General features: G+C 44.2%; 1 protein-coding gene across 5 annotated transcripts in view; it reads right to left on the bottom strand.

Moving 5' to 3' along the window:
• The window catches only part of GDPD5 (glycerophosphodiester phosphodiesterase domain containing 5), a 340687-nt gene that overhangs the window by 32667 nt on the left and 284191 nt on the right, over positions 1–23829 (bottom strand). For all 5 annotated transcript variants that reach the window (XM_038387649.2, XM_038387648.2, XM_043504050.1 and 2 more), the window contains 2 exons: positions 9350–9432; positions 2769–2919 (listed from right to left, as the gene is read on the bottom strand). In XM_038387649.2, the coding sequence (XP_038243577.1) occupies positions 2769–2919; positions 9350–9432 (234 nt within the window). The remainder of the gene's footprint in view (positions 1–2768; positions 2920–9349; positions 9433–23829) is intronic.

Here is a 23829-nt window from a genome sequence, read left to right as displayed (position 1 = left end):
AGAATTATTGTGTTCCTCTATTTACTATCTGTGACAGGGCAAGGCCAGATGGCTATGGAAGAGTAGTGGGAGATAGATATATTAGCTCCAGGCTAAACAAATCCCTGGTACCAGGATAAGTGAAATGGCAGCTGATCCATGTCAATTAAGACACCTGGGGCCAATTAAGAACTTTCCAGAAGGCAGGGAGAAGGCTAGGTTGATTGGGACACCTGAAGCCAATCAGGGGCTGGCTGAAACTAGTTAAAAGCCTCCCAGTCAGTCAGGTGGGGGTGCATGTCGGGAGCTGTGGGAGGAAGTTGTGCTGTTGGAGAGGCTGAGTAGTACACACCATATCAGGCACAAGGAAGGAGGCCCTGAGGTAAGGGTGAAGTGGAGCTTGAGGAAGTGAGGGCTGCTGTGGGGGAAGTAGCCCAGGGAATTGTACATGTCATGTTTCTAAAAGGTCAGCTACCATAGCGGATACTATTAGGGTCCCTGGGCTGGAGCCTGGAGTAGAGGGTGAGCCTGGGCTCCCCCCCCACCTTTGCCCCCAAGATTAATCACCGAGACTGAGAGACAAGAGAGACTGTGCAAGGAAGGATAACTTCTCCTCACCTCCCTTGCTGGCTTATGATGAAAATGGCTCAGTAGACTGTGACCCTTGATGCTAGAGAGAAGGGTTACGCGGAGGATCACAGTGAGCCTCTGAGGCTAGCGAAATCCGCCAGGAAACTTAGGACCCACAGAGGCAAGGACAGAGCTCTGTCACATCCTTTCTAAAGTGCTTTGGAACCCTTGGATGAAAACTGCTATACCTTGGTTTAAAGACCATTTAAACATTATTATCCAACCACAAAGAGTAATGAGAAGGCAAACGCTTTTCGGGGAAACGCTACAAAAAAGGCAGCCTTCAGTGATAAAAACAAGCGATAGTGCTGACCCTTTAGACCAGTGGTGCCCAAACTTTTCCTGTCGCACCCCCACCCCCTTCCAGTAGTGGAATCAGTCTGTGCCTCCCCGCCTCCATTACTGCACAGTTGGCTCAGTAGAAGAGGTTGGGTTGAAGGTGGAGCTAAGAGCAGAACTGGGGAGGGGGAAGGAAACTGGTGCTGGGGCAGGAGCAAGGGGCCGAGGGGAAATGTGCCTTGGGGATAGAGCAGGGGGCCAAGCAGAGCTGTGGCTGGAGCTGGGGCCAGAGCTGCGGCTGGGCAATGCTCCTTCCCCACCCCCCCTTGGGGGCTGGCTCGGGCCCTGCTGCATGTCCCCCAAATGTTCCTCTGCTCCCCCGTAGGGGGGCAGCCCCACATCTTGGGGACCACAGCTTTAGACATTCTTCCCATGCAGCAGGAAGTTATGTGGGTGTTGTTTTGTTTGACACCCGAGTATGGGAACTCGGCGTCATTCAAACAGAATTTACTCTGCAGGCCGAGGAACCGGACAGGCAGAATTACAAAGGGAGTCCATAATTGGTGGCAGCACTCTAGTGACACTGCTGGATGGATGTTTTGGCAGAGGAAATGCTAGATGCCACTATCAACAAGTCACTTCAGACAGATCCAGAGCTGCCAGTCCCCAATACGCTGTGCAATCTGGAGAGGTTCCTTATCTGACAGCGCAGAGGAGCTGGGATATATATTCATTAAATCTAAGCGTCACTTTCCATTAAACCTCCATGTCATCTCTATTGCACTCAGCTGAAGGTGAATCTGCCGTCAGCCCCCAGCTTTATAAAGAAAGAAATGGTATTTGATAAAAAAAATGGAGTCCTTTTCTGCTCAGAATCCATTCACCCCACCATCTGATTTACATGTTAATCCCCACATAGGAGGCATGGTACGGGGTCTTACAAGTGAAATAAAGAGGAAGCATATTGCTGTTGGACTGGCAAATTGCACTAAGGATTTTAAAAACATTAGAAAACAACAGGGTTTTTGCAACATCCCACTGCTGTGTAGAGCAAAAGCAGAATACAACCAAAAGTTCTCATCTTCGAGAGGCTGTAGAAGAGCCTCACAATCAGAAGTATTTTAGCAAGAAAGGACAAGTGCTATATTCTCTGTAAGGAGCTAATTCAATATAAACACATCTCTTCTTTGTCTCTGCCTAACATGAGGATGGAGGAAGCTTTTGACTGATGTGCAGTAACATTTGAGGGCCTGCTAGGAAAACTCACGGCAGTACCAATAAGGAATAATGCTTAACATTTATGTCCTATTTTCTTCATTTCTAAAATGGGGATCTGAGAAACAGTGTAAGTGGCTTGCCCATGTTCTCAAGCAGCTGTGTGGCTGAGCAGCTTTAGAAGCCAGGTCTCTTTACTCTTAGCCCATTGCCTTATCAACCTGCCACCAGCTCCCAGCAGATGCAAATGCAAAATTCAATGTTTGTGCACACAAGTCAGAGTTTCAGGGAGTGCAAACACAGACCAACATTTGTGCATTCCATTTTCGAACTGTGGTGGGGGCCTCTGGAAGATTCCTTCATTTGACAGGCTGGAATTGGCTACAGTGCTGTGCCCAACAATCAAAACGGCAGAGCTAAAGTACTTGGTGCCATAGGGCAGAGTTGAATGGGGTTGACAGAGCAGCACAGGGGAAGCCTGGCTTGGTCTAGTCACCCTTCATTAAACTCTTTTATTGATGGGACAGCAGCACTCCCATCCACCTAACAGTGTCTGTGGTGTGAACTTTCAATCCATGTCCTGACTTTGGATACAGGGCACACAACACCCTCTCCCCCCCCTCCAGATGGTAGGGACCCTATCTTCAGTATATGATCGCACGCACCCTTAGAAACCATTTTCCAGCATTAAGCCTCTCCAGGTCAGTCCAGTTGAACATGCAAGAATGCTCGTAGGCCAGTTCTGGAAACACTTCCTCCACATTAGTTGTCCTCCTGAGTGTCTTGTCATGCATAAGGAATGGCACCCCATCATAGCTGCAAAGCAAACAAGCATCTCCGTTAACCTATGGCTATTAGCTAGCACACACACAATATTAGAGAAGAACAAATGCTTTCTGCTCCACCCTCTCTCCAGCTTTTCAGAGCAGGGTTAAAATGGGGTCAAGATCTCAGTTAATTTTGCAGGCCCTCAATGTTCTTGATTCATTTACAAAGTTACACACACAGGAGAAAAATCATCTTTAAAATGCATTTCAGATGCTTTCATCCATTTCAAGGTTTGCACAGCTCCACCCTTAACTTAGAGTTTCTCTTAGGATTTGGTAAACTAACTTGGATAAGAACAGAACTCCCCACCTGAATGATTGCCAAAACCTCACCGCATTCTACTGAGGCCAAAAACCCACTAAAAATTCATTATGAATCCCATTAATTTTGTTTTAGCATGGGAGGCCCTTTATACATGAGTAAAGCAAATAATGTCTGCCCCGAAAGTCTTACAACCTAAAAATTAGACTAATGATAACATTTTAAAAAGCACCGAGTTACTTAGGACCCCAGTTTCCCTGTGTAGGAAACCTATTGACTGCTATTCCGACCTACATGCCTCCAGCTTTCACCCAGATCACACCACACAATCCACTGTCTACAGCCAAGCTCTACGATACAACCACATTTGCTCCAACCCCTCAGACAGAGACAAACACCTACAAGATCTCTATCAAGCATTCTTACGACTACAATGTCCACCTGCTGAAGTGAAGAAACAGATTGACAGAGCCAGAAGAGTACCCAGAAGTCCCCTACTACAGGACAGGCCCAACAAAGAAAATAACAGAACGCCACTAGCCATCACCTTCAGCCCCCAACTAAAACCTCTTCAACGCATCATCAAGGATCTACAACCTATCCTGAAGGATGACTCATCACTCTCACAGATCTTGGGAGACAGGCCAGTCCTTGCTTACAGACAGCCTCCCAACCTGAAGCAAATACTCACCAGCAACCACATACCACACAACAGAACCACTAACCCAGGAACCTATCCTTGCAACAAAGCCCGTTGCCAACTCTGTCCACATATCTATTCAGGGGACACCATCATAGGGCCTAATCACATCAGCCACACCATCACAGGCTCGTTCACCTGCACATCTACCAATGTGATGTGCGCCAGCAATGCCCCTCTACCATGTACATTGGTCAAATTGGACAGTCTCCAGGTAAAAGAATAAATGGACACAAATCAGACGTCAAGAATTATAACATTCAAAAACCAGTCGGAGAACACTTCAGTCTCTCTGGTCACTCGATTACAGACCTGAGGGTGGCTATCCTTCAACAAAAAACTTCAAAAACAGACTCCAACGAGAGACTGCTGAATTGGAATTAATTTGCAAACTGGATACAATTAATTTAGGCTTGAATAGAGACTGGGAATGGATGAGTCATTACACAAAGTAAAACTATTTCCCCATGGTATTCCCCCCCCCCCCACCCCTCACTGTTCCTCAGATGTTCTTGTCAACTGCTGGAAATGTCCCACCTTGATTATCACTAAAAAAGGTTTTCTTCCTTCCCCCCCTTCCCCTTGCTGGTAATAGCTCATCTTTAGTGATCACTCTCGTTACAGTGTGTATGATAACACCCATTGTTTCATGTTCTCTGTGTATATAAATCTCCCCACTATATTTTCCACTGAATGCATCCAATGAAGAGAGCTGTAGCTCACGAAAGCTTATGCTCAAATAAATTTGTTAGTCTCTAAGGTGCCACAAGTACTCCTTTTCTTTCTGGATTTCATGTTTGCTTTGGATGTGTGCTTCCTGCCCCCAACGAAGTCCCAGAAGTGCAAAAGCAGGTCAAAATGAAAAATGAACCACCAAAAAACACTCACAACTAAACCCGAGTAACTGGATAACTCTTCTTCAGTAACTGTATCCTCCATTCCGACTGCTTGAAACATGAAAGGTTTCATGTTCTCTGTGTGTGTATATCAATCTCCCCTCTGTTTTTTCCATCAAATGCATCCGTTGAAGTGACCTGTAGCTCACGAAAGCTTATGCACTAATAAATGTTAGTCTCTAAGGTGCCACAAGTCCTCCTTTTCTTTTTGCGAATACAGACTAACACGGTTGCTACTCTGAAACATTAAATCCAGAGTAGCCTTTTGAGATTCACCTTGCCCTAAACAGTCCAACTACTACTCCTCAGTGGTAGCATAAAGGGTTTAGGCCACGAAGAGCTCTCCAAACATGAGCTGGCTAAATTTCACAATGCCCCTGTGAAGTACAGGAGCAGTATTCCCACTTCACAGATGTGAAAGCTAGGAAGGGGATTAGGAGACTCGCCCCAGGCCATAGATGGAGGTAGTGTTGGGGCTAGGATTAGCACTCTGGTTCTTAATCCTGTGGTCACATTATGCCTGCTTGTCTCCCATTACAGTGTGAACATTTTTAAAAAGAGACCTAACCATGGCTTTACACCTGAACTTACTGAACAATTTTGTGGAGGATGTGGGAGCCAACCTTGCTATCCATAGTTGTACTGGCTCTGCAGTGCTAAAACCGGAGTAACAAAGGTCCATATTTTGGTCAGAAAAACCAGATATACTTGTAATGCAGACCAGGCAGCAGATGAGCTGAGCTAAGTTATTTTTATAAAATTGCTTTTATGACCATAATAACCACACACACATTTCCTCTGAAGATATGGGTTAACCTAGAGAGGTGTGCTAAATTCAGAGTAAAATATATTGAAGGCAGCATCCAAACAAGCAGCTGCAGAGGAGGGGGAAGATACCATAAACAGAATTTTGCCCCATGAAGTAAAATAGCCGCATCTATATAGTGCCCATGGGCCCCACCCAGGTGTTTAACAAACACTTCAAATGATGACAGAAGAGTGGCAACATTAAAAGAAAAAGAGGGATCCCACAGAGGCTGAAGAGCTGTGGATGGGAATTCTGGGAATTCTTTGCTGAGAAGGTTTGAAATCTATCTCAGAGCAGCGCAGCAAACCCTTTTGAAAGAATAAGGCTCTAGACATGATTTTCGCAGTGGGGGAGACATGTTGGGACAGCTGTTCGTTGGGGAGCTGCTGCCACGCTTCTCCAGTGATCGGCTGGCCTGAGGTGCTGGGGGTGAAGCCCTGGAAACGGCCAGGGGTATCAAAGCACAGATCCCCACTGGAGTGAGGCTCAAGAGGGAGATCTTGCATACGGACAGGGTTAACAGTGAAACCCATTTGAACCTAATTGGGAGTCTGCCTTGAGCTGGGAGCAGTACAAAGACCTATTTTAGTTGATAGAGCAAACGCAGTCCCAACTTCACCACTGCCTGCAGAAGGCCCTTATCTGAAATGTCACTCAAATCTTGTTTTCTATTTCTAGCAATGAATTATATAAACTGCCTTTCCACCCAAAGCAACACACTGACATAGCACCAGTCCTGGCCAGAAGCACATCATGCCTCGACATCTGAAGGTCTTTCATGTGGTTTAAAACTACCGAGCAGACATGGAATGGAGCTTGTTGAATGTTTAAGGTAGACAAGAGCCCACGACTCTGTACATTTCTCAGCACAGTGTTCTCAGACCCTCTTTAACCATCACAGTGCCATGCAGAATGCCTGTGTGGCCTTTAATGTTCTCTCCCCTTTCTAATCCCTATACTATAGAAAATTCTTTCCTGGGTATCTGGCTGGTGAATCTTGCCCATATGCTCAGGGTTTAGCTGATTGCCATATTTGGGGTCGGGAAGGAATTTTCCTCCAGGGCAGATTGGAGAGGCCCTGGAGGTTTTTCGCCTTCCTCTGTAGCATGGGGCATGGTTGACTTGAGGGAGGCTTCTCTGCTCCTTGAAGTCTTTGAACCATGATTTAAGGACTTCAATAGCTCAGACATGGGTGAGGTTTTTCATAGGAGTGGGTGGGTGAGATTCTGTGGCCTGCGCTGTGCAGGAGGTCGGACTAGATGATCAGAATGGTCCCTTCTGACCTTAGTATCTATGAATCTATAATCCCCTCCTGGGCCCCATCTAAGTGTACCGTCATTTGGAACACATGGGCTAAGTAGCACCATACAAACATGCACAGGTAAGAAAGGCACTGCATGTAAAGCGGAGCCCTGACTTTATAAAGATCCTATAGGATGCATTTCATGAATCAAGGCAGGGCATGATGTCAAGGAAACATGCAGACTCCACGTTCCCATGGAGGCAGGGGAGACAAAAGCTTTTCAGCTGAAGTACAGATCAGGGTTCTCCTGGAGGGGGTGGTAGACACAGGACTGCCATTTCAGCAGGATGATCTGGTCCAGGCTCAGGGTGCTTGAGTGATACTTTCAACTCCACTCTTCCATAAGGTCGGCTGACTCGGTTAGAATAGGTATGCAAAGTGACCAGGATCATCCCCAACACACAAGCGATTATTTTGCTTCCAATTGTATTCTCTTTGCAACAGTTTAGAATAATTCAAAAGTGAATTCATTAAGGGATTAAGCCACTATCAACCCTGATTTGTCCTTCAACACTGCAAAATGACCTCCCGTTACAGCAGACAGGAACTTCCATTAGGGTTTAAATCTGTTTGCTGTCAGACAGCGATTGCAAAAGAGAAGCCCTGATGTTCAAACTCCACAACCCACAAGCCTATCTTTTACCGCAGAGACGCCTTTAAGATAGAATAACTCACCAAAGAGGTTTTTTGGGTTTTTTTTTAAAATACCAATTGTCTGTCTCTCTTGTGGGTTAATTTCAAGCTATTTCTTAGCATCAGATATGAATCCTGATCCACACTTTATGCAAACGCAGTGTCACTATTAGACAAGCAAGAGAAGGTCATTGACTTTCAGTGCAGCAAAATGAAACCATGAGAATCCACATCCTCCCCCATGCAAAGATAATCAGATTTAGTATCTAACCTAACAGAAATAAAAAGCACCCTCTCCAGGATTCAGCCTGGCAAGTGTGCTTACAGCCCTGGGAGGGTACTAAAGGGAATGCCTTTTCTGAATGTGGTTTGCTGTGCATCCACATCCAACATGGAAGCGAGTCCTCTGCTGCTATCCCTTCTCCATTTTGCCCTGCCTCTATTCTCCTCTCTCACTTCCTCCCCCCCCCCCCCCCGTGCCCCATTCGTCTATTCCACTTCATCCATTTTTGTTGCATGCAGATTGAGGAGAAGTCAGCTGAACAACATTAACCAGTTCTTCAACACTGTGATACTCTCCCTTTTTATATCTTCCACTTAACAACCTTCAATTTGGTCCAAAAGGACAAGTTCAAAGACAAGCAGCAGGAACTTTGGTATTTGTCTGTGACTTGTATCTTCTAATTCAAAATAAATATACCACCTAACCTTGCATATAGCTGGCTGGCCTCCCTCCCTCACTTGCTGCTGCTTATTCTTTATTATACACAATGTTGCACCTGGCCTTAAATTAGCTCCTTGGGGCAAGGGCGGTCCTTCTACTCTTTGTTTGTACACAGCGGTTCTACTATGGGGCCCTGAGCCTGACTGCTGCTGCTAGGTGCTACCATAATAGCGGTCATACACAATCATCCTTAAAAACGTCCCTTTGAAGTTTTGCCTCTCACTGTTTGCTCTTACTGAATGGAGCAGTAAGAGTCTTGTTGTACAGACTATGTCCAAACTGCTTTTTGCAAATGTGTACATGTTGGATGTCTATGAAAAAAACATGCATAAAATATTTATATTTAAGAGATCTAGGAGGTCTGAGAAAATGAAATGCAGAAAATTCCCTCTTAGACATTTTTTATGCGAGAATAATTCCACTCTTTCAAAGATTCCCCCTAACTCAGCCTTGCCAAGTTCTAGAGGGTAGAACTGTTTGTTTTTTTTTGTGTGGGGTTAGGTGTGTGTTAGGCAGATACAAATCTAATTACATTTTCTTCATCTTTAGCATCATGGTAAGGGAAGGCAAAGGGATTTTGCGTCTGGGCTGGTAAATTCTCATGACCATTTTAACTTGGGTGGCACTGTACAATGCAAGGAAAAAATTTAGGATTTCCATTCTCCTTCCCTGCAACCAGAACTTCATGATAGCCAAGCTCTTTACAAGCAGGTTCACTGTACTCCTTTGGAGAAGGCAACCAGACTAAGGCAAACCAGCCCCACATTACCTTATTTCATCATAATAAAGCAAACTATCTACAAGATGGCACCCTGTCGTGATATGAAGATTAGTAGAAAGTCTGGTTTCCTTTATAATTTAATCCTTAATCATTGTGCCAGCCAAATGACTAACATACATACTTTATAAATAGCAGCATATGAGAAGATACGAGCACATTCTCCAAGAGGCCCTTCTCAGAGGATGCCACAGTGGAAAACTTAAGTGGCAAAATTCAGATCTGGAACTAAAACAAAGCAGATCTAGGGATTTGAGTTGGACCGGTCCCTAAAGAAAATCATTACACTTGAAGCAAACAGTTACACAGACTTGCCTTATCGCTATGTCAGCTTGCACTCCATGTATTTTCTGCTCCACTGCTTTTTGGAAGGACATCAGAGTGTTTTCTGGCGCCAGCTAGGAAAGAAGCAGTGAAAAAGTTTATTAATAAAGTAGCAATGTTTATAAATCCCCCTTTCGGTCAGCCACACACGACGCTGCAGCAACAACACAACAAATACATCGAAATACTTACAGGAGATCATTAAAAGGTTGGAGAGAGATAACAAAGCAACATTACTAAAAAAAAATTACAAGACTTCATACAATGTACTCACGGAGAATCATGTTATGTTACTGGAACACACTGGCTTGGGGTAGGACGTGTAATGACTACGGCCCTTCACAGATGAAACTAAATCTGCCCAGCATCATGGTTTAAATCTGCTCGCTGCTAACAGAGATTCTCCTTTACTCAGTGGGTAGGGGCCAGTTCACTGGGAGATCTATACTGAATGATCATGATGTGCACCAAAGTCCCAGTGAGCTCTGGATTTGTTGTCATACGCTGTTTAAAAGGTTTGGTAACGTGTACTGGTCAGCTGCATTGGTTCTCAAATTGTGGTTTATAGAGGACTGATGGCCTGCAGAGTGTTTGTTGGTGTGCCCATAAAGGCTGGCTGGTTACATGGAGTTGGTACCCCTCAGTCACAGCTATTCATGGGTGCTGGAAGTAGGGGTGCTGCCACATGCTTTGGCTTGAAGAGGTTTCCATCAATGTACATGCTGTTTTACAAAAATAAGAGTAAGCCACAATGTCTGCCTAGAAAAGTTTCCAATCAAAGACAGACTAGTCCAACAGACGAGGAAAGGGGAACACCCACAACTCTCACCACGAGTCACATGAGGTCAAGATAAAAATAACTATTTCCAATACAAGTGCAATGTCCAAAGCTGCCAGAAGGGGGCAGCATTCAAGCAAAGATCTTGGTCAGCCAGCGCAAACATATTGGTTACCCTTTGCTAAAGCACTCCCTGCTCTTGCATAGCTTCTCATGTCTTACCAAGTAGTTCGGGTTTCATTAAAATGAACAAAGCAAGCTCATCCTGTTTCCACTGAGCATCACTTGACAGTCTCTTTCACAGGCTACAGTCACTCACACAGAAACAACAGGCTAGCACCTGCACAGACCAAGTCTGAGCTCAGCCCTGCATGGGGTATCTTAAGAGAGAAATGCAAGGCTTGTGTATGGACACAATGTCTGAGTTAGGAGCTATTGTGAACACAGGCCTCACATCCTCTTTTTCAAGCCTACTTAAAAGGCTTCTGACCAGAACAGGAAAAAAACAAGCTATACGAACGATACTATAAAATTCTAAATATGCTAATATAAAAATTATAAAACTATGAAACTATTATCAATAGCTATTTACAGGAGATCAAAGAGAAAATCTGTGGACATTGGGATTCCAACTCAGGCCATATGGCAATAAGAAGGAACTGGAGAGCTGTTGGCCCGCACAGCCTCTTATACTATTGGTCCAGAGCATGTGTGGGCCAGTGGACACTACTTTCAGAGTAGCAGCCGTGTTAGTCTGTATTCGCAAAAAGAAAAGGAGGACTTTTGGCACCTTAGAGACTAACAAATGTATTTGAGCATAAGCTTTCGTGAGCTACAGCTCACTTCATCAGATGCATTCTCCTTAGTGCGCATGATAACACCCATTGTTTCATGTTCTCTGTGTATATAAATCTCCCTACTGTATTTTCCACTGAATGCATCCGATGAAGTGAGCTGTAGCTCATGAAAGCTTATGCTCAAATACATTTGTTAGTCTCAAAGGTGCCACAAGTCCTCCTTTTCTTTTTGGACACTATTTGTTCGACTCAGGTACATGAGGACCAGCACTCGAAGAAAAATGTGGATTCTGACAGATGTTTTTTCTGTCCAGTCATTGTTCTTCTCTCACTGAGCTAAGCACAGTAGGAGTGACTAGAAATATAAACTCAACTGCAGCATCAAAAGGCAAATAAGAAATCATATTCACAGTGATTATAAACAAGTTGCTAAATATTTCCATGTTAAGCAGTGAAGCTTCTCTGAGGATCTGTCTATGGAACATTGGGGGAAAAAAAAACAAATTAGACTAACCCCACAGCACAGATTCCACAGATCACCATGCTGGTGGTTGTTATTATCAAGTTTAACTTCTGGGAGAAACCATGACACCAGGACCCATCCACATGGACACTACACAACACCCCAATATCATCAACCTATCAAGACAACCCCACCGGGAACTGAATTAGCTATACTCTCCAAGGGACCGAACGTCTGACGTGGAGAACTGGAAACATTCGTACACCGACTCCACCTCAAGGAATTTTCACAATGAAGACATCACCCACAGCTACCATGTCGCACCAACAGTCACAAGCAAAAAAAAATCCACCTATCAGTTAATGATCAAATCAGCAGACAAAGGAGGCACCATTGTAGTCCTCAATCATGACTAAGGCTAAGAGTTAGTCATAGGTATTTTTAGTAAAAGGCATGGACAAGTCACAGGCAATAAGCAAATATTCACAGACCATGACCTGCCCATGACTTGTACTATAAATACCCCTGACCAAATCTTAGCTACTCTGGGAACCCCAGGGGTTGAGGGGGGCACATAGCTGCTGGTGGGGCGGGGCAGTGTGGAACCTAGAGACACCGTTGCTGCTCCAGGGGCACCTCCGGGACCGTTGCTGTTCCAGTGGCCCCCGGGGCCGCTCCAGCAGTGGCTGGTGCATCCGGTCCGGAGGCTGCCCCACCTGCTCAGATAGCCTTGGGGCCAGCCGCACCAGCCACTGCAGAAGTCAAAAAGGTCCTGGAAAGTCACAGAATCCTTGACCTCCATGACAGACTTGCAGCCTTACTCATGATAAGCCCACCAGCAATTCTGATACCATCTATTACAAAGAACTGAAAGAATACCCTACACCATAATCCACCCAGGAATTTAAAGATATCATCAAATCCTTCCCCAAACAACTCTAAGAGAATCTCTATAACCTCCTGAACCCACCCCAGGGACCTTCTACAAACTTCCCAAGATACACAGGGGAACCTAGGCAGACCCATCATATATTGCCATGGCACTCTGACTGAAGGAACATCAGGACCAAAGGGAAACCACCCTCCAAAAGACCATTTTCCTCCAGGCCACAACCAAGCTCATCCCCCACACCGTAACAGCCACCACCCATCCATCACACTCTCTCTAAATTAACACTCCCACAACAGCATCAGCTTCTGGGACATCACAATCAAATTCCACAAGGGAAGCCCATGGATCACCACACTTCCCTACACAGATCCAGTAACCACCCTAGACACACTAAGAAATTTATTATCTACAGCTAGGCACTCAAATACCACAGAATATGCTCAGAAGAAAAAGTCTGGGATACACATCTCCACACACTTAAAACCACCTTCACTAAACAAGGACACTCTACCAGAGAAGTAGGTCACATCATGGAGTGGGTCACCCAAATACTCTGGGAGAACCTGCTTCAATACAGAAATAAAATCCCCTCCGACTGCACACTCCTCATTGTCATCTATCACCCCACATTGGAACCCATATGAGGTAGCATCAAACAATTACAACCTTTACGAGATGAGGACCCCATCCTGAAAGAAATCTTTCCTGAATCCCCTCTTTTGGCCTTCAAATACCCTCCCAGTGATGCCAAGCTCATCATCCGAAGCAAGCTCCGCACAGATCAGGACACACCAACAGACCCTGACAGAGCAACAGATGCAAAACCTGCAGACATCTCTCTACTGCTATAATGATGAATAACACCCCCCCCATAACACACCTTTCAAGATCCTTGAGTCCTACACATGCCTATCACAACATGTAGCGTATCTCATTCAGTGCATCAAATGCCGCAGCAACAACTACGTGGGAGAAGTCAGACAATCACTGTGCTCTTGAAAGAGCTCACACAGAAAAATTATAAAAAACAAAAACAGTCTGTCCAGGTGAACACTTTTCACAAAAACAGGTTTCAGAGTAGCAGCCGTGTTAGTCTGTATCCGCAAAAAGAAAAGGAGTGCTTTATATATAGCTCTTTTGGGTCCTCTGGTCTGAGAGGCCCTAGAGCACACGCACAGAAGAGGATGTGTCGGCCATTTTGAAACTGCTTGAAACTTTCACCTGGACATTAGTCATTTGGCCTCTAATAATACCCACACCTGTAAAATGACTGAGATCAAAGCTTACTAAGGAAACTGTTTCTTTGGGACACTGTCTTGATTTGTCACCTGGTCATACAATACTGGCTGTCTATAGGTTGTACTGAGCAGCAAATCAGATATAGTGTATTTGGGCCAGGCTGACACAGACACCCTGGTGAGGACTGCAGTTTAAAGCTGGAATATCGACTGAAATTCAGTGAAAGTTGGGAACCTGACCCTCTTAGACACCTTTGAAAATCCCAGCATCTGTGCTTAGACAGAACCAGTGCTGGGTGAAAATGCAGTTTCAAGCCACGGAGAGGTTTTTGCAGAGTTTTGTTTCAGTTCCTCTGGGGCTTGCAGCGTTCAGTTTCACTTTTAAGGAACCAGAAAACTCAAAGCAAAAAACTCTGTAGAAGCCATGTTTTGTGTGGTTGCTGGCTGAACACCCTGCAAAGCCATTGGTTTCTCAAAAAAATTCAACTCGGAACCACAAATCAGCTCAGGCTCACTTAAAACACAACCCAGATTCACCAGCTTCAGGAAACCTAGGTTTGTCCCCACACTCAGCTCTAGTGCTAATGCTGGACATTCCGAGGAACAAGCATTTCACAACTCAGCTCCAGGAATGGAGGTTGTATAGCCAGTACCATCAAAATTCACTATTTGCTACTCTGCGGTGACTGCGATCCTGTGGGATCTCCTGCTAAGGAAGATACCAAGTCTACAGCAGGAACCTGGGGTGATGAATCCTAAATGTTTAAAATGGTGCCCACTATGCACTAGATCCTCAGCTGGAATAAACCATCAAGCTCCACTGAAGCCAACAGCACTGTGCCGAATGACAACAGTGGAGGATCAGGCTCTAAAGGTAGAATTTCTTGTAATTCCAATGACATATAACTTGAAGTGTTACGAAGCTGCACAATAGCTGGTCTATGTAGATCACGTGACCTCCTTAGCCGTTACTCTTAGCCTCTCTAGCTCCCTTTTCTTCTTGTGTGTGCACAACACTCATTTGTTGTTCTAATTTCAAGCTACTCTAAGCTCTCCAGGGCAAGGACTGCCCCTTCCACTGCATGTGTGTGAGTGCGTGCAAGATCTAGCTGAAACCACTGCCTGTCATGTTGTTATTGTCTCACCGTTCCCTTGTACTCCCGCATCCGTATCCATTGGTTATCCCTTATCTCATATTTAGACTGTGAGCTCCTTGGAGCTGGGACTGTCTTGTTGCTCTGTGCTTATACAGTGCCTGGCAAAATGGGGTTCTGGTCCCAGGGCTCCTAGGGGCTACAGGAATATAAATAAGTAACAATGGAGTACTGCTCCTGACTGGAGCCTCTGGGTACCACCACAATACAGATAAACAAATACAATCATTAGAATTCAGACTCGATCTCTCCTTTATCTACAACTGTTGATTCTTCATTTTTCACAAGGCCTCTTCCCCCACCAATTTGTATACCACTTCACTATTCCCCATGCCTGGGCATAGGGAAGTGTCATTTAGTGCTGGCTTTATTATGGCTCTTAAATTGACAACGCCTTCACACACAACTCTGCAGAGCATCCAAGAGAACACAAGAGAGACAGGGACCTTCATAAATCAAAACACACTCCCTTTAGACCAGCTTTTGTTTATTCCCAGAGGTCTGCTCACTATTGCTGGGAAAGCACTTCTCTCTGCCCAGCCGCTTCATGCTTGCAAAGTGATTTTAAAACCAGAGCTGTGAGCTTTGAAGAGGATCCTTTGTAAAGGAGCACTGGGCTTATCCAAGTGGAATACATTTCACTCCCACCAACCTCTCTTCTCCCTAGAAAAGTAGGAAATGCAAAGCAAACAGTGACATATTTAGCAGAGATGTGCCCAAGGGAGCTAGCCACTGCCATAACAAAGTCATCCACTTGGAGTATAAGGGGTTTGTTTTAAGTTTTTGTATTTTTTTTAATTCTCCAGCAAAAACTGTAAAACAGAGATGAATCACTTCCAGATGGAAATATTTATATCACTACTAGGAATAAGTTTCTCCCTTAGTCCAATGTTAACAGGCAGATTTTCTTTAAAAAACCCTTGCTTTATTGCCATCTGGTATAACTGGTTTCTTAAGAGAACCAAGTTATAGGAAAGTCAACCTGAGGGAAAGATGACAGTAATGTTTTCATTCTAAGGCCTGATCACGCAAGCCCCCCCTATCAGGATCAAGACTCCTTTGAATGTCAATTGGAATCCTCTATGCAGAGCGCTTGGAAAATTAGTTCTTGACAATGGAGATTGATTTAATGATCACTTGCAACGATTAGTCCAAAATCTACCTCTCAGTGATTGCTGAAGCAGAGAATGGAGCAAATGGTTTGCAGTGCATTACTTGCTCAGCAAATGTAGTCTGTTTTCCACAGAGAACATTCACAAGCCAATTGCAACTTCCTTAAGTTTATTATCCAAATTAATATCCTTCTGCATTTTTTTGTTCTATGGATTTGTTGTGAATATTCTAAATGTGAACCGAGCTGCTTTGCTATAATGGGTCAGATAAGTCAAACAACATTGTTTCTGTCCTCTGATTGGCTGTGCATGCAAGACACCTTTTGTTGCCGCTAGCCAAGTTTGCTTCAAACTTCCTGGATGACTCAAATATTTTTGGGGAAATGAACAAAGGGGGTGCAAATAAACTCAGTTCATTTTAAAATTCAATAGAGTAGTTACAGAACATTCCCAGCATTATTCACTCAGCTGTACTGAAGGACTTGGCTCTTGCTTATAATGATACACGGGAAGGGTTAGATAGGAAGGGAATTTCTTGGTATTTTGTACCAAGTACCACTTTGTTGGTAAGCAATTATAACCGGCCTTGACATGGTGACAGAACAAGATCCGGAAGACGGAGTTTTTCTTCTGTGTAAGTCAGATTTGGGTAGTTCACAGTTTCATGGATCCATATGTATTGTTTATATCTCAAAAATGCCCAAGGCCCCACTCAGGACAAATGTTGTGCTGGGCATTATACAAACAGAGAAAAAAATACAGTTTACATTCTAAACAGACAAGACTGCGGAAGGATGGGCAATATAGTGATTATTTGGACAGAGGAAGGGTGGTCCAGTGGTTAGGGTACTAGACTGGGACTCAGGGCACCCTCAGCAATCTTATGTTCTGCCACAGACTTCTTGGGTTGCCTTGGGCAAGGCACTCAATCTTTCCATGTCTCCGTTCCCCATCAGTGCAGTAGTACTGCACTACATCACAGGGATGACGGGAGGATAAATGTATTTTTAAAATTGTGTGGTTTTCAGATACTACAGTACCTTGGGTAGAGAGAATGATTGAGAGTCAGTGGGTCCCTACACAGATAATCACTAACATTCTTGATACTTACAGCCCACCCAAAAAATGACTACTACCAAAAGAGCGGCAAACCATTTCTCTTCAAAGGCTTCTGTTGGAATTCCCTGCATCTAATGCTCTTTCTGCCTCATGTTTTACTTGTTATGGGATCCATTTCAGGAGTGACATTGTTAAAACCAGGTTTTAAACGGCAAAAAGATTTCAAAATAAAAACACCCATTCCCTAAATAAAGAGTTACGTTTACATTTGCAGAGTGTGCAGGAAATTGGCCTCATGCAAGTCAGCCCCAGGGATCTGAAGCCTTTTGTACAAAGCCGGGTATTTCTCACACCTCTGGACTTTGTTTTGTCTAATACAAAACAGGAAAGGTTTAGGAGTTTTTAGACCCAAACAACAAACCCTTAGAGACCCTTTGTTAAAGGATCCTTTTCAAGTCTTGCTTCACTAGAGGGAAAGGGATTTGTGCTTACTCAAGGTCATAAAATACTCCCTTGAATTATGGATCACAAAGCTTGTGCGGGAGTTAAACCCTTTGAATTGCAGCAGGTTTGATACAGCATCACAATATGATCTCCCACATGGCTTCTGAGACTTACCACAAACTTCAGCCAAATAAACCATATAAGAAGTGAGACACTGACCTAATAGACAGATGAAATGTCTTAGCTTTGAATCAGCTTCTAATAATAATACCAAAGGATTCCAATAGATTTAATTGACTATACATATTCAGCACTACTGGTACAGCCACCCTGAGGACGGAAGGAGGTAAAAAAGAATGCAGCAATAAGGGAAGAAACATTTTGGCCAAGGAGACCAAGCAAAACTTACAAAACATACTATTAGATATTTAATAGCGAGACAAGAGATTTTTATTATTGTTTTAAGGTCTCAATTGGATGACAGACTCTAGATGGGATTCATTAGTTACATCGGTGATGGCGATACATAGATGAAGTCGACGTCTCTGGTTACAATCCTTTATATCACTCCAGCCAAGTTTTAAATTTGATGCCTAAGGATAGAGAACTGAATAAATGTTGCCTGATTTCAGAAGTACTGTGGATCTTCTCCTTTCACTGAAGTCAGCGGGAGCTGAAGATGATCAGACCCCTATGAATAACAGGCCATATTTCCCTATTACCATGTGTAGTTGGATGCCTGACTTTAGGCACCCACGTTTGAACATTTTGAGACCTTTGTTCTTTTCTGTTCACTTAATTCTTCCACTGTGCAAAAAGGCTATTTGTTTTCTGCAGCTTATTACAGATCACATGCCTTACTTTCCAGGTAGGGAGGAGGAATGGATGAGCCAGAACACCACAGCTGGCTAGAAGGTTCTCCAATAAACCATAACCCTTGGTAGAAAGTAGCTGCTCAGATCAAGATGGAGCATCTCAGAGTGGGATGTACAGTCTTCCCTGCACGTACATACCTCTCACTGTTTCTCACTCAAGGGCTTGTTTGTGAGCAGCAGTCAGTGTTCTCTCTGTTAACACTTTTTGGCTGTTAACTACCTGGTGCTGAGACGGTCAGACAGAGGCTGAAAGAACTCAGTGATACATGAGCTCTTCGGGGAATGGATCACAGCTTCATAATGGTGTGGAAAGCTGCTTACATATGACTGGCGAGACGTGTGATAATTATATTTTCATGGTAAATTTCCCGTTGCTACCATAATGCCCAGCCTTTCTGGGATATAATAAACTACAATGACAGGTTTCAGAGTAGCAGCCATGTTAGTCTGTATTCGCAAAAAGAAAAGGAGTACTTGTGGCACCTTAGAGACTAACAAATTTATTTGAGCATAAGCTTTCACGAGCTACAGCTCACTTCATCAGATGCATTCAGTGGAAAATACAGTGGGGAGATTTATATATAGAGAGAACATGAAACAATGGGTGTTACCAAACACACTGTAAACAGAGTGATCACTTAAGGTGAGCTATTACCAGCAGGAGAGTGGGGGGGAGAGGGGGGAGTTTTGTAGCGATAATCAAGTTGGGCCATTTCCATCAGTTGACAAGAACGTCTGAGGAACAGTGCGCGGGGGGAGGGATAAACATGGGGAAATAATTTTACTTTGTGTAACGACCCATCCACTCCCAGTCTCTATTCAAGCCTAAGTTAATTGTATCCAGTTTGCAAATTAATTCCAATTCAGCAGTCTCTCGTAGGAGTGTGTTTTTGAAGTTTTTTTTGTTGAAGTATTGCCACTTTTAGGTCTGTAATCGAGTCACCAGAGAGATTGAAGTGTTCTCCAACTGATTTTTGAATGTTATAAATTCTTGACGTCTGATTTGTGTCCATTTATTCTTTTACGTAGAGACTGTCTAATTTGACCAATGTACATGGCAGAGGGGCATTGCTGACACATGACAGTATACATCAAATTGGTAGATGTGCAGTTGAACGAGCCTCTGATGGTGTGACTGATGTGATTAGGCCCTATGATGGTGTCCCCTGAATAGATATGTGGACACAGTTGGCAGCGGGCTTTGTTGCAAGGATAGGTTCCTGGGTTAGTGGTTCTGTTGTGTGGTTGCTGGTGAGTATTTGCTTCAGATTGGGGGGCTGTCTGTAAGCAAGGACTGGCCTGTCTCCCAAGATCTGTGAGAGTGATGGGTCGTCCTTCAGGATAGGTTGTAGATCCTTGATGATGCGTTGGAGAGGTTTTACTTGGGGGCTGAAGGTGATGGCTAGTGGCATTCTGTTATTTTCTTTGTTGAGCCTGTCCTGTAGTAGGTGACTTCTGGGTACTCTTCTTGCTCTGTCAATCTGTTTCTTCACTTCAGCAGGTGGGTATTGTAGTTGTAAGAATGCTTGATAGAGATCTTGTAGGTGTTAGTCTCTGTCTGAGGGGTTGGAACAAATGCAGTTGTATCTTAGAGCTTGGCTGTAGACAATGGACTGTGTGGTGTGGTCTGGATGAAAGCTGGAGGCATGTAGGTATGAATAGCGGTCAGTAGGTTTCCGGTATAGGGTGGTGTTTATGTGACCATGGCTTATTAGCACCGTAGTGTCCAAGAAGTGGATCTCTTGTGTGGACTGGTCCAGGCTGAGGTTGATGGTGGGATGGAAATTGTTGAAATCATGGTGGAATTCCTCAAGGGCTTCTTTTCCATGGGTCCAGATGATGAAGATGTCATCAATGTAGTGCAAGTAGAGTAGGGGGCATTAGGGGACAAGAGCTGAGGAAGCGTTATTCTAAGTCAGCCATAAAAATGTTGGTATATTGTGGGGCCATGCGGGTACTCATAGCAGTGCCGCTGATTTGAAGGTATACATTGTCCCCAAATGTGGACTAGTTATGGGTGAGGACAAAGTCACAAAGTTCAGCCACCAGGTTAGCCGTGACATTATCGGGGATACTGTTCCCGACGGCTTGTAGTCCATCTTTGTGTGGAATGTTGGTGTAGAGGGCTTCTACATCCATAGTGGCTAGGATGGTGTTTTCAGGAAGATCACCGATGGATTGTAGTTTCCTCAGGAAGTCAGTGGCGTCTCCAAGATAGCTGGGAATGCTGGTAGCGTAGGGCCTGAGGAAGGAGTCTACATAGCCAGACAATCCTGCTGTCAGGGTGCCAATGCCTGAGATGATGGAGTGTCCAGGATTTCCAGGTTTATGGATCTTGGGTAGCAGATAGAATACCCCAAGTCGGTGTTCCAGGGGTGTGTCTGTGCAGATTTGTTCTTGTGCTTTTTCAGGGAGTTTCTTGAGCAAATGCTGTAGTTTCTTTTGGTAACCCTCAGTGGGATCAGAGGGTAATGGCTTGTAGAAAGTGGTGCTGGAGAGCTGCCTAGCAGCCTCTTGTTCATATTCCGACCTATTCATGACGACGACAGCACCTCCTTTGTCAGCCTTTTTGATTATGATGTCAGAGTTGTTTCTGAGGCTGTGGATGGCATTGTGTTCTGCATGTCTGAGGTTAGGGGGCAAGTGATGCTGCTTTTCCACAATTTCAGCCCGTGCACATCGGCGGAAGCACTCTATGTAGAAGTCCAGTCTGTTGTTTGAGTGATTAAAAATTGGCAGCCCATCAGGATGCTTCATACCAGAAGCAGGTCCCCTCCATACCTCCACTCAAGTGTTGGGTGTTTCAAATTGGCTCTCCAGTTTGGCTTTAAAAGGTTTTGTAAGTGTGAACCTACAATAAATCAGCAAGTCAGCATTCCTGACAAAATCCTCCTTGGGGCAGAGCATTTCCACAGAGCACAAAAATATCCACCATGTGCTATGGGGACAGAACAAAGAGCCAACACGTTGTACTCAAGGTCAGAGAGGTTTTTCTTTAGTGCGTTTCCTATAACATGCAGACAGTGTTTTACCATTATGTCTTTGTCAATGCTGTTAGGACACACTATTAGAAAAACAGCTGTCTGGGTGCTCTGCCAAGAGCATTTACTTCCCTGCTATTTGGAGACCCAAGTACCATGATTATGAACCACTCCTGTCTCCACTGTGCACTTGGGTTGGTTGTTTCCACAGTACCACCCTGACGCTGCTTTAGAACGCCAGTGCCTCATTTGGTCTCAATAAAAGGAAGTGTAAATAAAGCATCATGTAATTTTCCAGAAAGATGCATCTATAATGCTAAGCTGTTGGTACTATAAATCTTCCAGTTGATTACCTACAATACCAGATAGGCCCATCGTTAACAATCTCACTTCTAACACAAAGTAGCAAACATATTCAAGATTAACATCTAAAAACAAGCAGAGGGTTGATGGAACAAACATATTTACTACACTTGAGCTTATGCAAAAGCAGTGATGCATAATTCTTCCAATCTTAAGGCTGGTCACCACAAATCTAGGTTCTGCTCCTTCTAGAACAGAAAGAAAAGGAGTACCCATGGCACCTTAGAGACTAACAAATTTATTAGAGCATAAGCTTTCGTGAGCTACAGCTCACTTCATCGGATGCGATGAAGTGAGCTGTAGCTCACGAAAGCTTATGCTCTAATAAATTTGTTAGTCTCTAAGGTGCCACGGGTACTCCTTTTCTTTTTGCGAATACAGACTAACACGGCGGCTATTCTAGAACAGAGGCTCTCAACTTGCGGCCCATGGGCTGCATGAAGTCCAATTAGCACACAGCTGCAGTCCAACTGTATACTGAAGGGCGGCGGGGTCCAGGGCCGGGCCTGCTGTCTGGCCCCAAACAGTGGGGGTCAGGGTCAAGGTTGGTGGCTGGGTCAGGGCTGCTGCCCGGCTCCTTACAGCAGGGTCCTGGCTGCCGCCCAGCCCTGCAGAGTAGGGGTCAGGGTTGGTGGCAGGGTTGGGACAGGGCAGCTGTTCTAGAAGAACCAGGGAACTTTTCTCCTCACCAGAAAGGTGATCTTGGCAGAGATTTTCAATGGCATAAATGACAGGTACCTAACTCCCATTGACTATCAATGGGAGTTATGAACCTAGTTGCTATTTTTGCTCATGGCATAAATTGCCAATACATCATTCATTTATAAATGCATATATATATATGGATGATGGAAATGGACATTGATACAGTAATGCAACTTGCACCCTAAAGCACTTGCACCACTTGAATGCGTCCTTTGTGCTGGGTTATAGTGTGAGGTGCTGAGCGTTCTCAACCCCGTCGGCTGCTTCCCACGAGAGACAGCTGCACAAATAGGTATGACCCAATCTGATCCTCATAAAGAGGTCCTCCGTAATATTCAGCCTAAATCTTCCTTTAGTTGTAACCCAATATTCCTCGCTTTTATTCCTTGAATCACCCTAATCAATTTCCTGCCCTCCACCCCTCACTCAGTCATCATTCCTGGACACTAAACTTTTCCTTGGAAGAGAGTCCCTCCAGGCTCTTCATCATTTCAGTGGCTTTCTGCTGAAATCCATTACATTTAACTAAATCTTTAAGGTAAAATGTGTCCAGATGTTAACACAATATTCTAGGTGCAGTCTCATCGGGCTAGTACAGAAACTAACTATAGTGCTCCATTAAATCTTGACATCTTTCAGATTAGCAGCCGTGTTAGTCTGTATCCGCAAAAAGAAAAGGAGGACTTGTGGCACCTTAGAGACTAACAAATTTACTTGAGCATAAGCTTTCGTGAGCTACAGCTCACTTCATTGGATGCATTCTCCTTACAGTGTGTATGGTAACACCCATTGTTTCATGTTCTCTGTGTACATAAATCTCCCTACTGTATTTTCCACTGAATGCATCCGATGAAGTGAGCTGTAGCTCATGAAAGCTTATGCTCAAATAAATTTGTTAGTCTCTAAGGTGCCACAAGTCCTCATTAAATCTTGACTCTCTCAGCACAACCCAGAAATCTCCAGAAAGGGGCAAATGTGATAAGGATTAACACGGCTATATAATCACTGAAGTATTATCAGATCTTATCTGTCAGATCTACTATTGCCCCAGGTGCCAGCTCCCAAGCTTTGGAGACCTCGATCTCTGCACTATTTAAAGGAGAACTGTTGCCGGTATTCTGCAGCACAGTTCCTTTAGACCTTTAAGCAGGGTAATTTATTCTATAGTTCCCCTGTTGCAAACACAATAAGATTTTCTCCATATAGTTAGCTCAGTGACAAAGCATGGCAAGTATTTTTGTGAAAATTAGATACTATTCGTGGAATTCCTTTTGGCAAAGCTTTAAAATAATTAGGTCTCAAAGTAAATACACTTGGTATGACAAGTGAATCTGGTGCGGCATCAGCATTTAAGAGAGAATAATCCAAACAAGGAGAGCTTAGAAGGGACCCCTGAAATATACAATAAGACTCAAGGTGACACTCAGGATATTTCTAGGAAGAGGGGGACAGTACAAAATATTTTAGCCACTTCTCTCTCATTCTCATTTTTCTTTTTAATGTAGCTGCCAGTTTCTTATCCGACTGATTTCACAGCTCAGAGAAGTTACACTTTTGCTTCTAATCTTGTCTTCTGTGAAGCATTAAAATAAACCACCTACCTATACAAC

Source organism: Dermochelys coriacea, chromosome 1, assembly GCF_009764565.3.
Source record: "Dermochelys coriacea isolate rDerCor1 chromosome 1, rDerCor1.pri.v4, whole genome shotgun sequence".
Lineage (NCBI taxonomy): Eukaryota > Metazoa > Chordata > Testudines > Dermochelyidae > Dermochelys > Dermochelys coriacea.
Note: the sequence above shows the minus strand (reverse complement) of the source record. Positions and strands in the feature narration are given on the sequence as shown.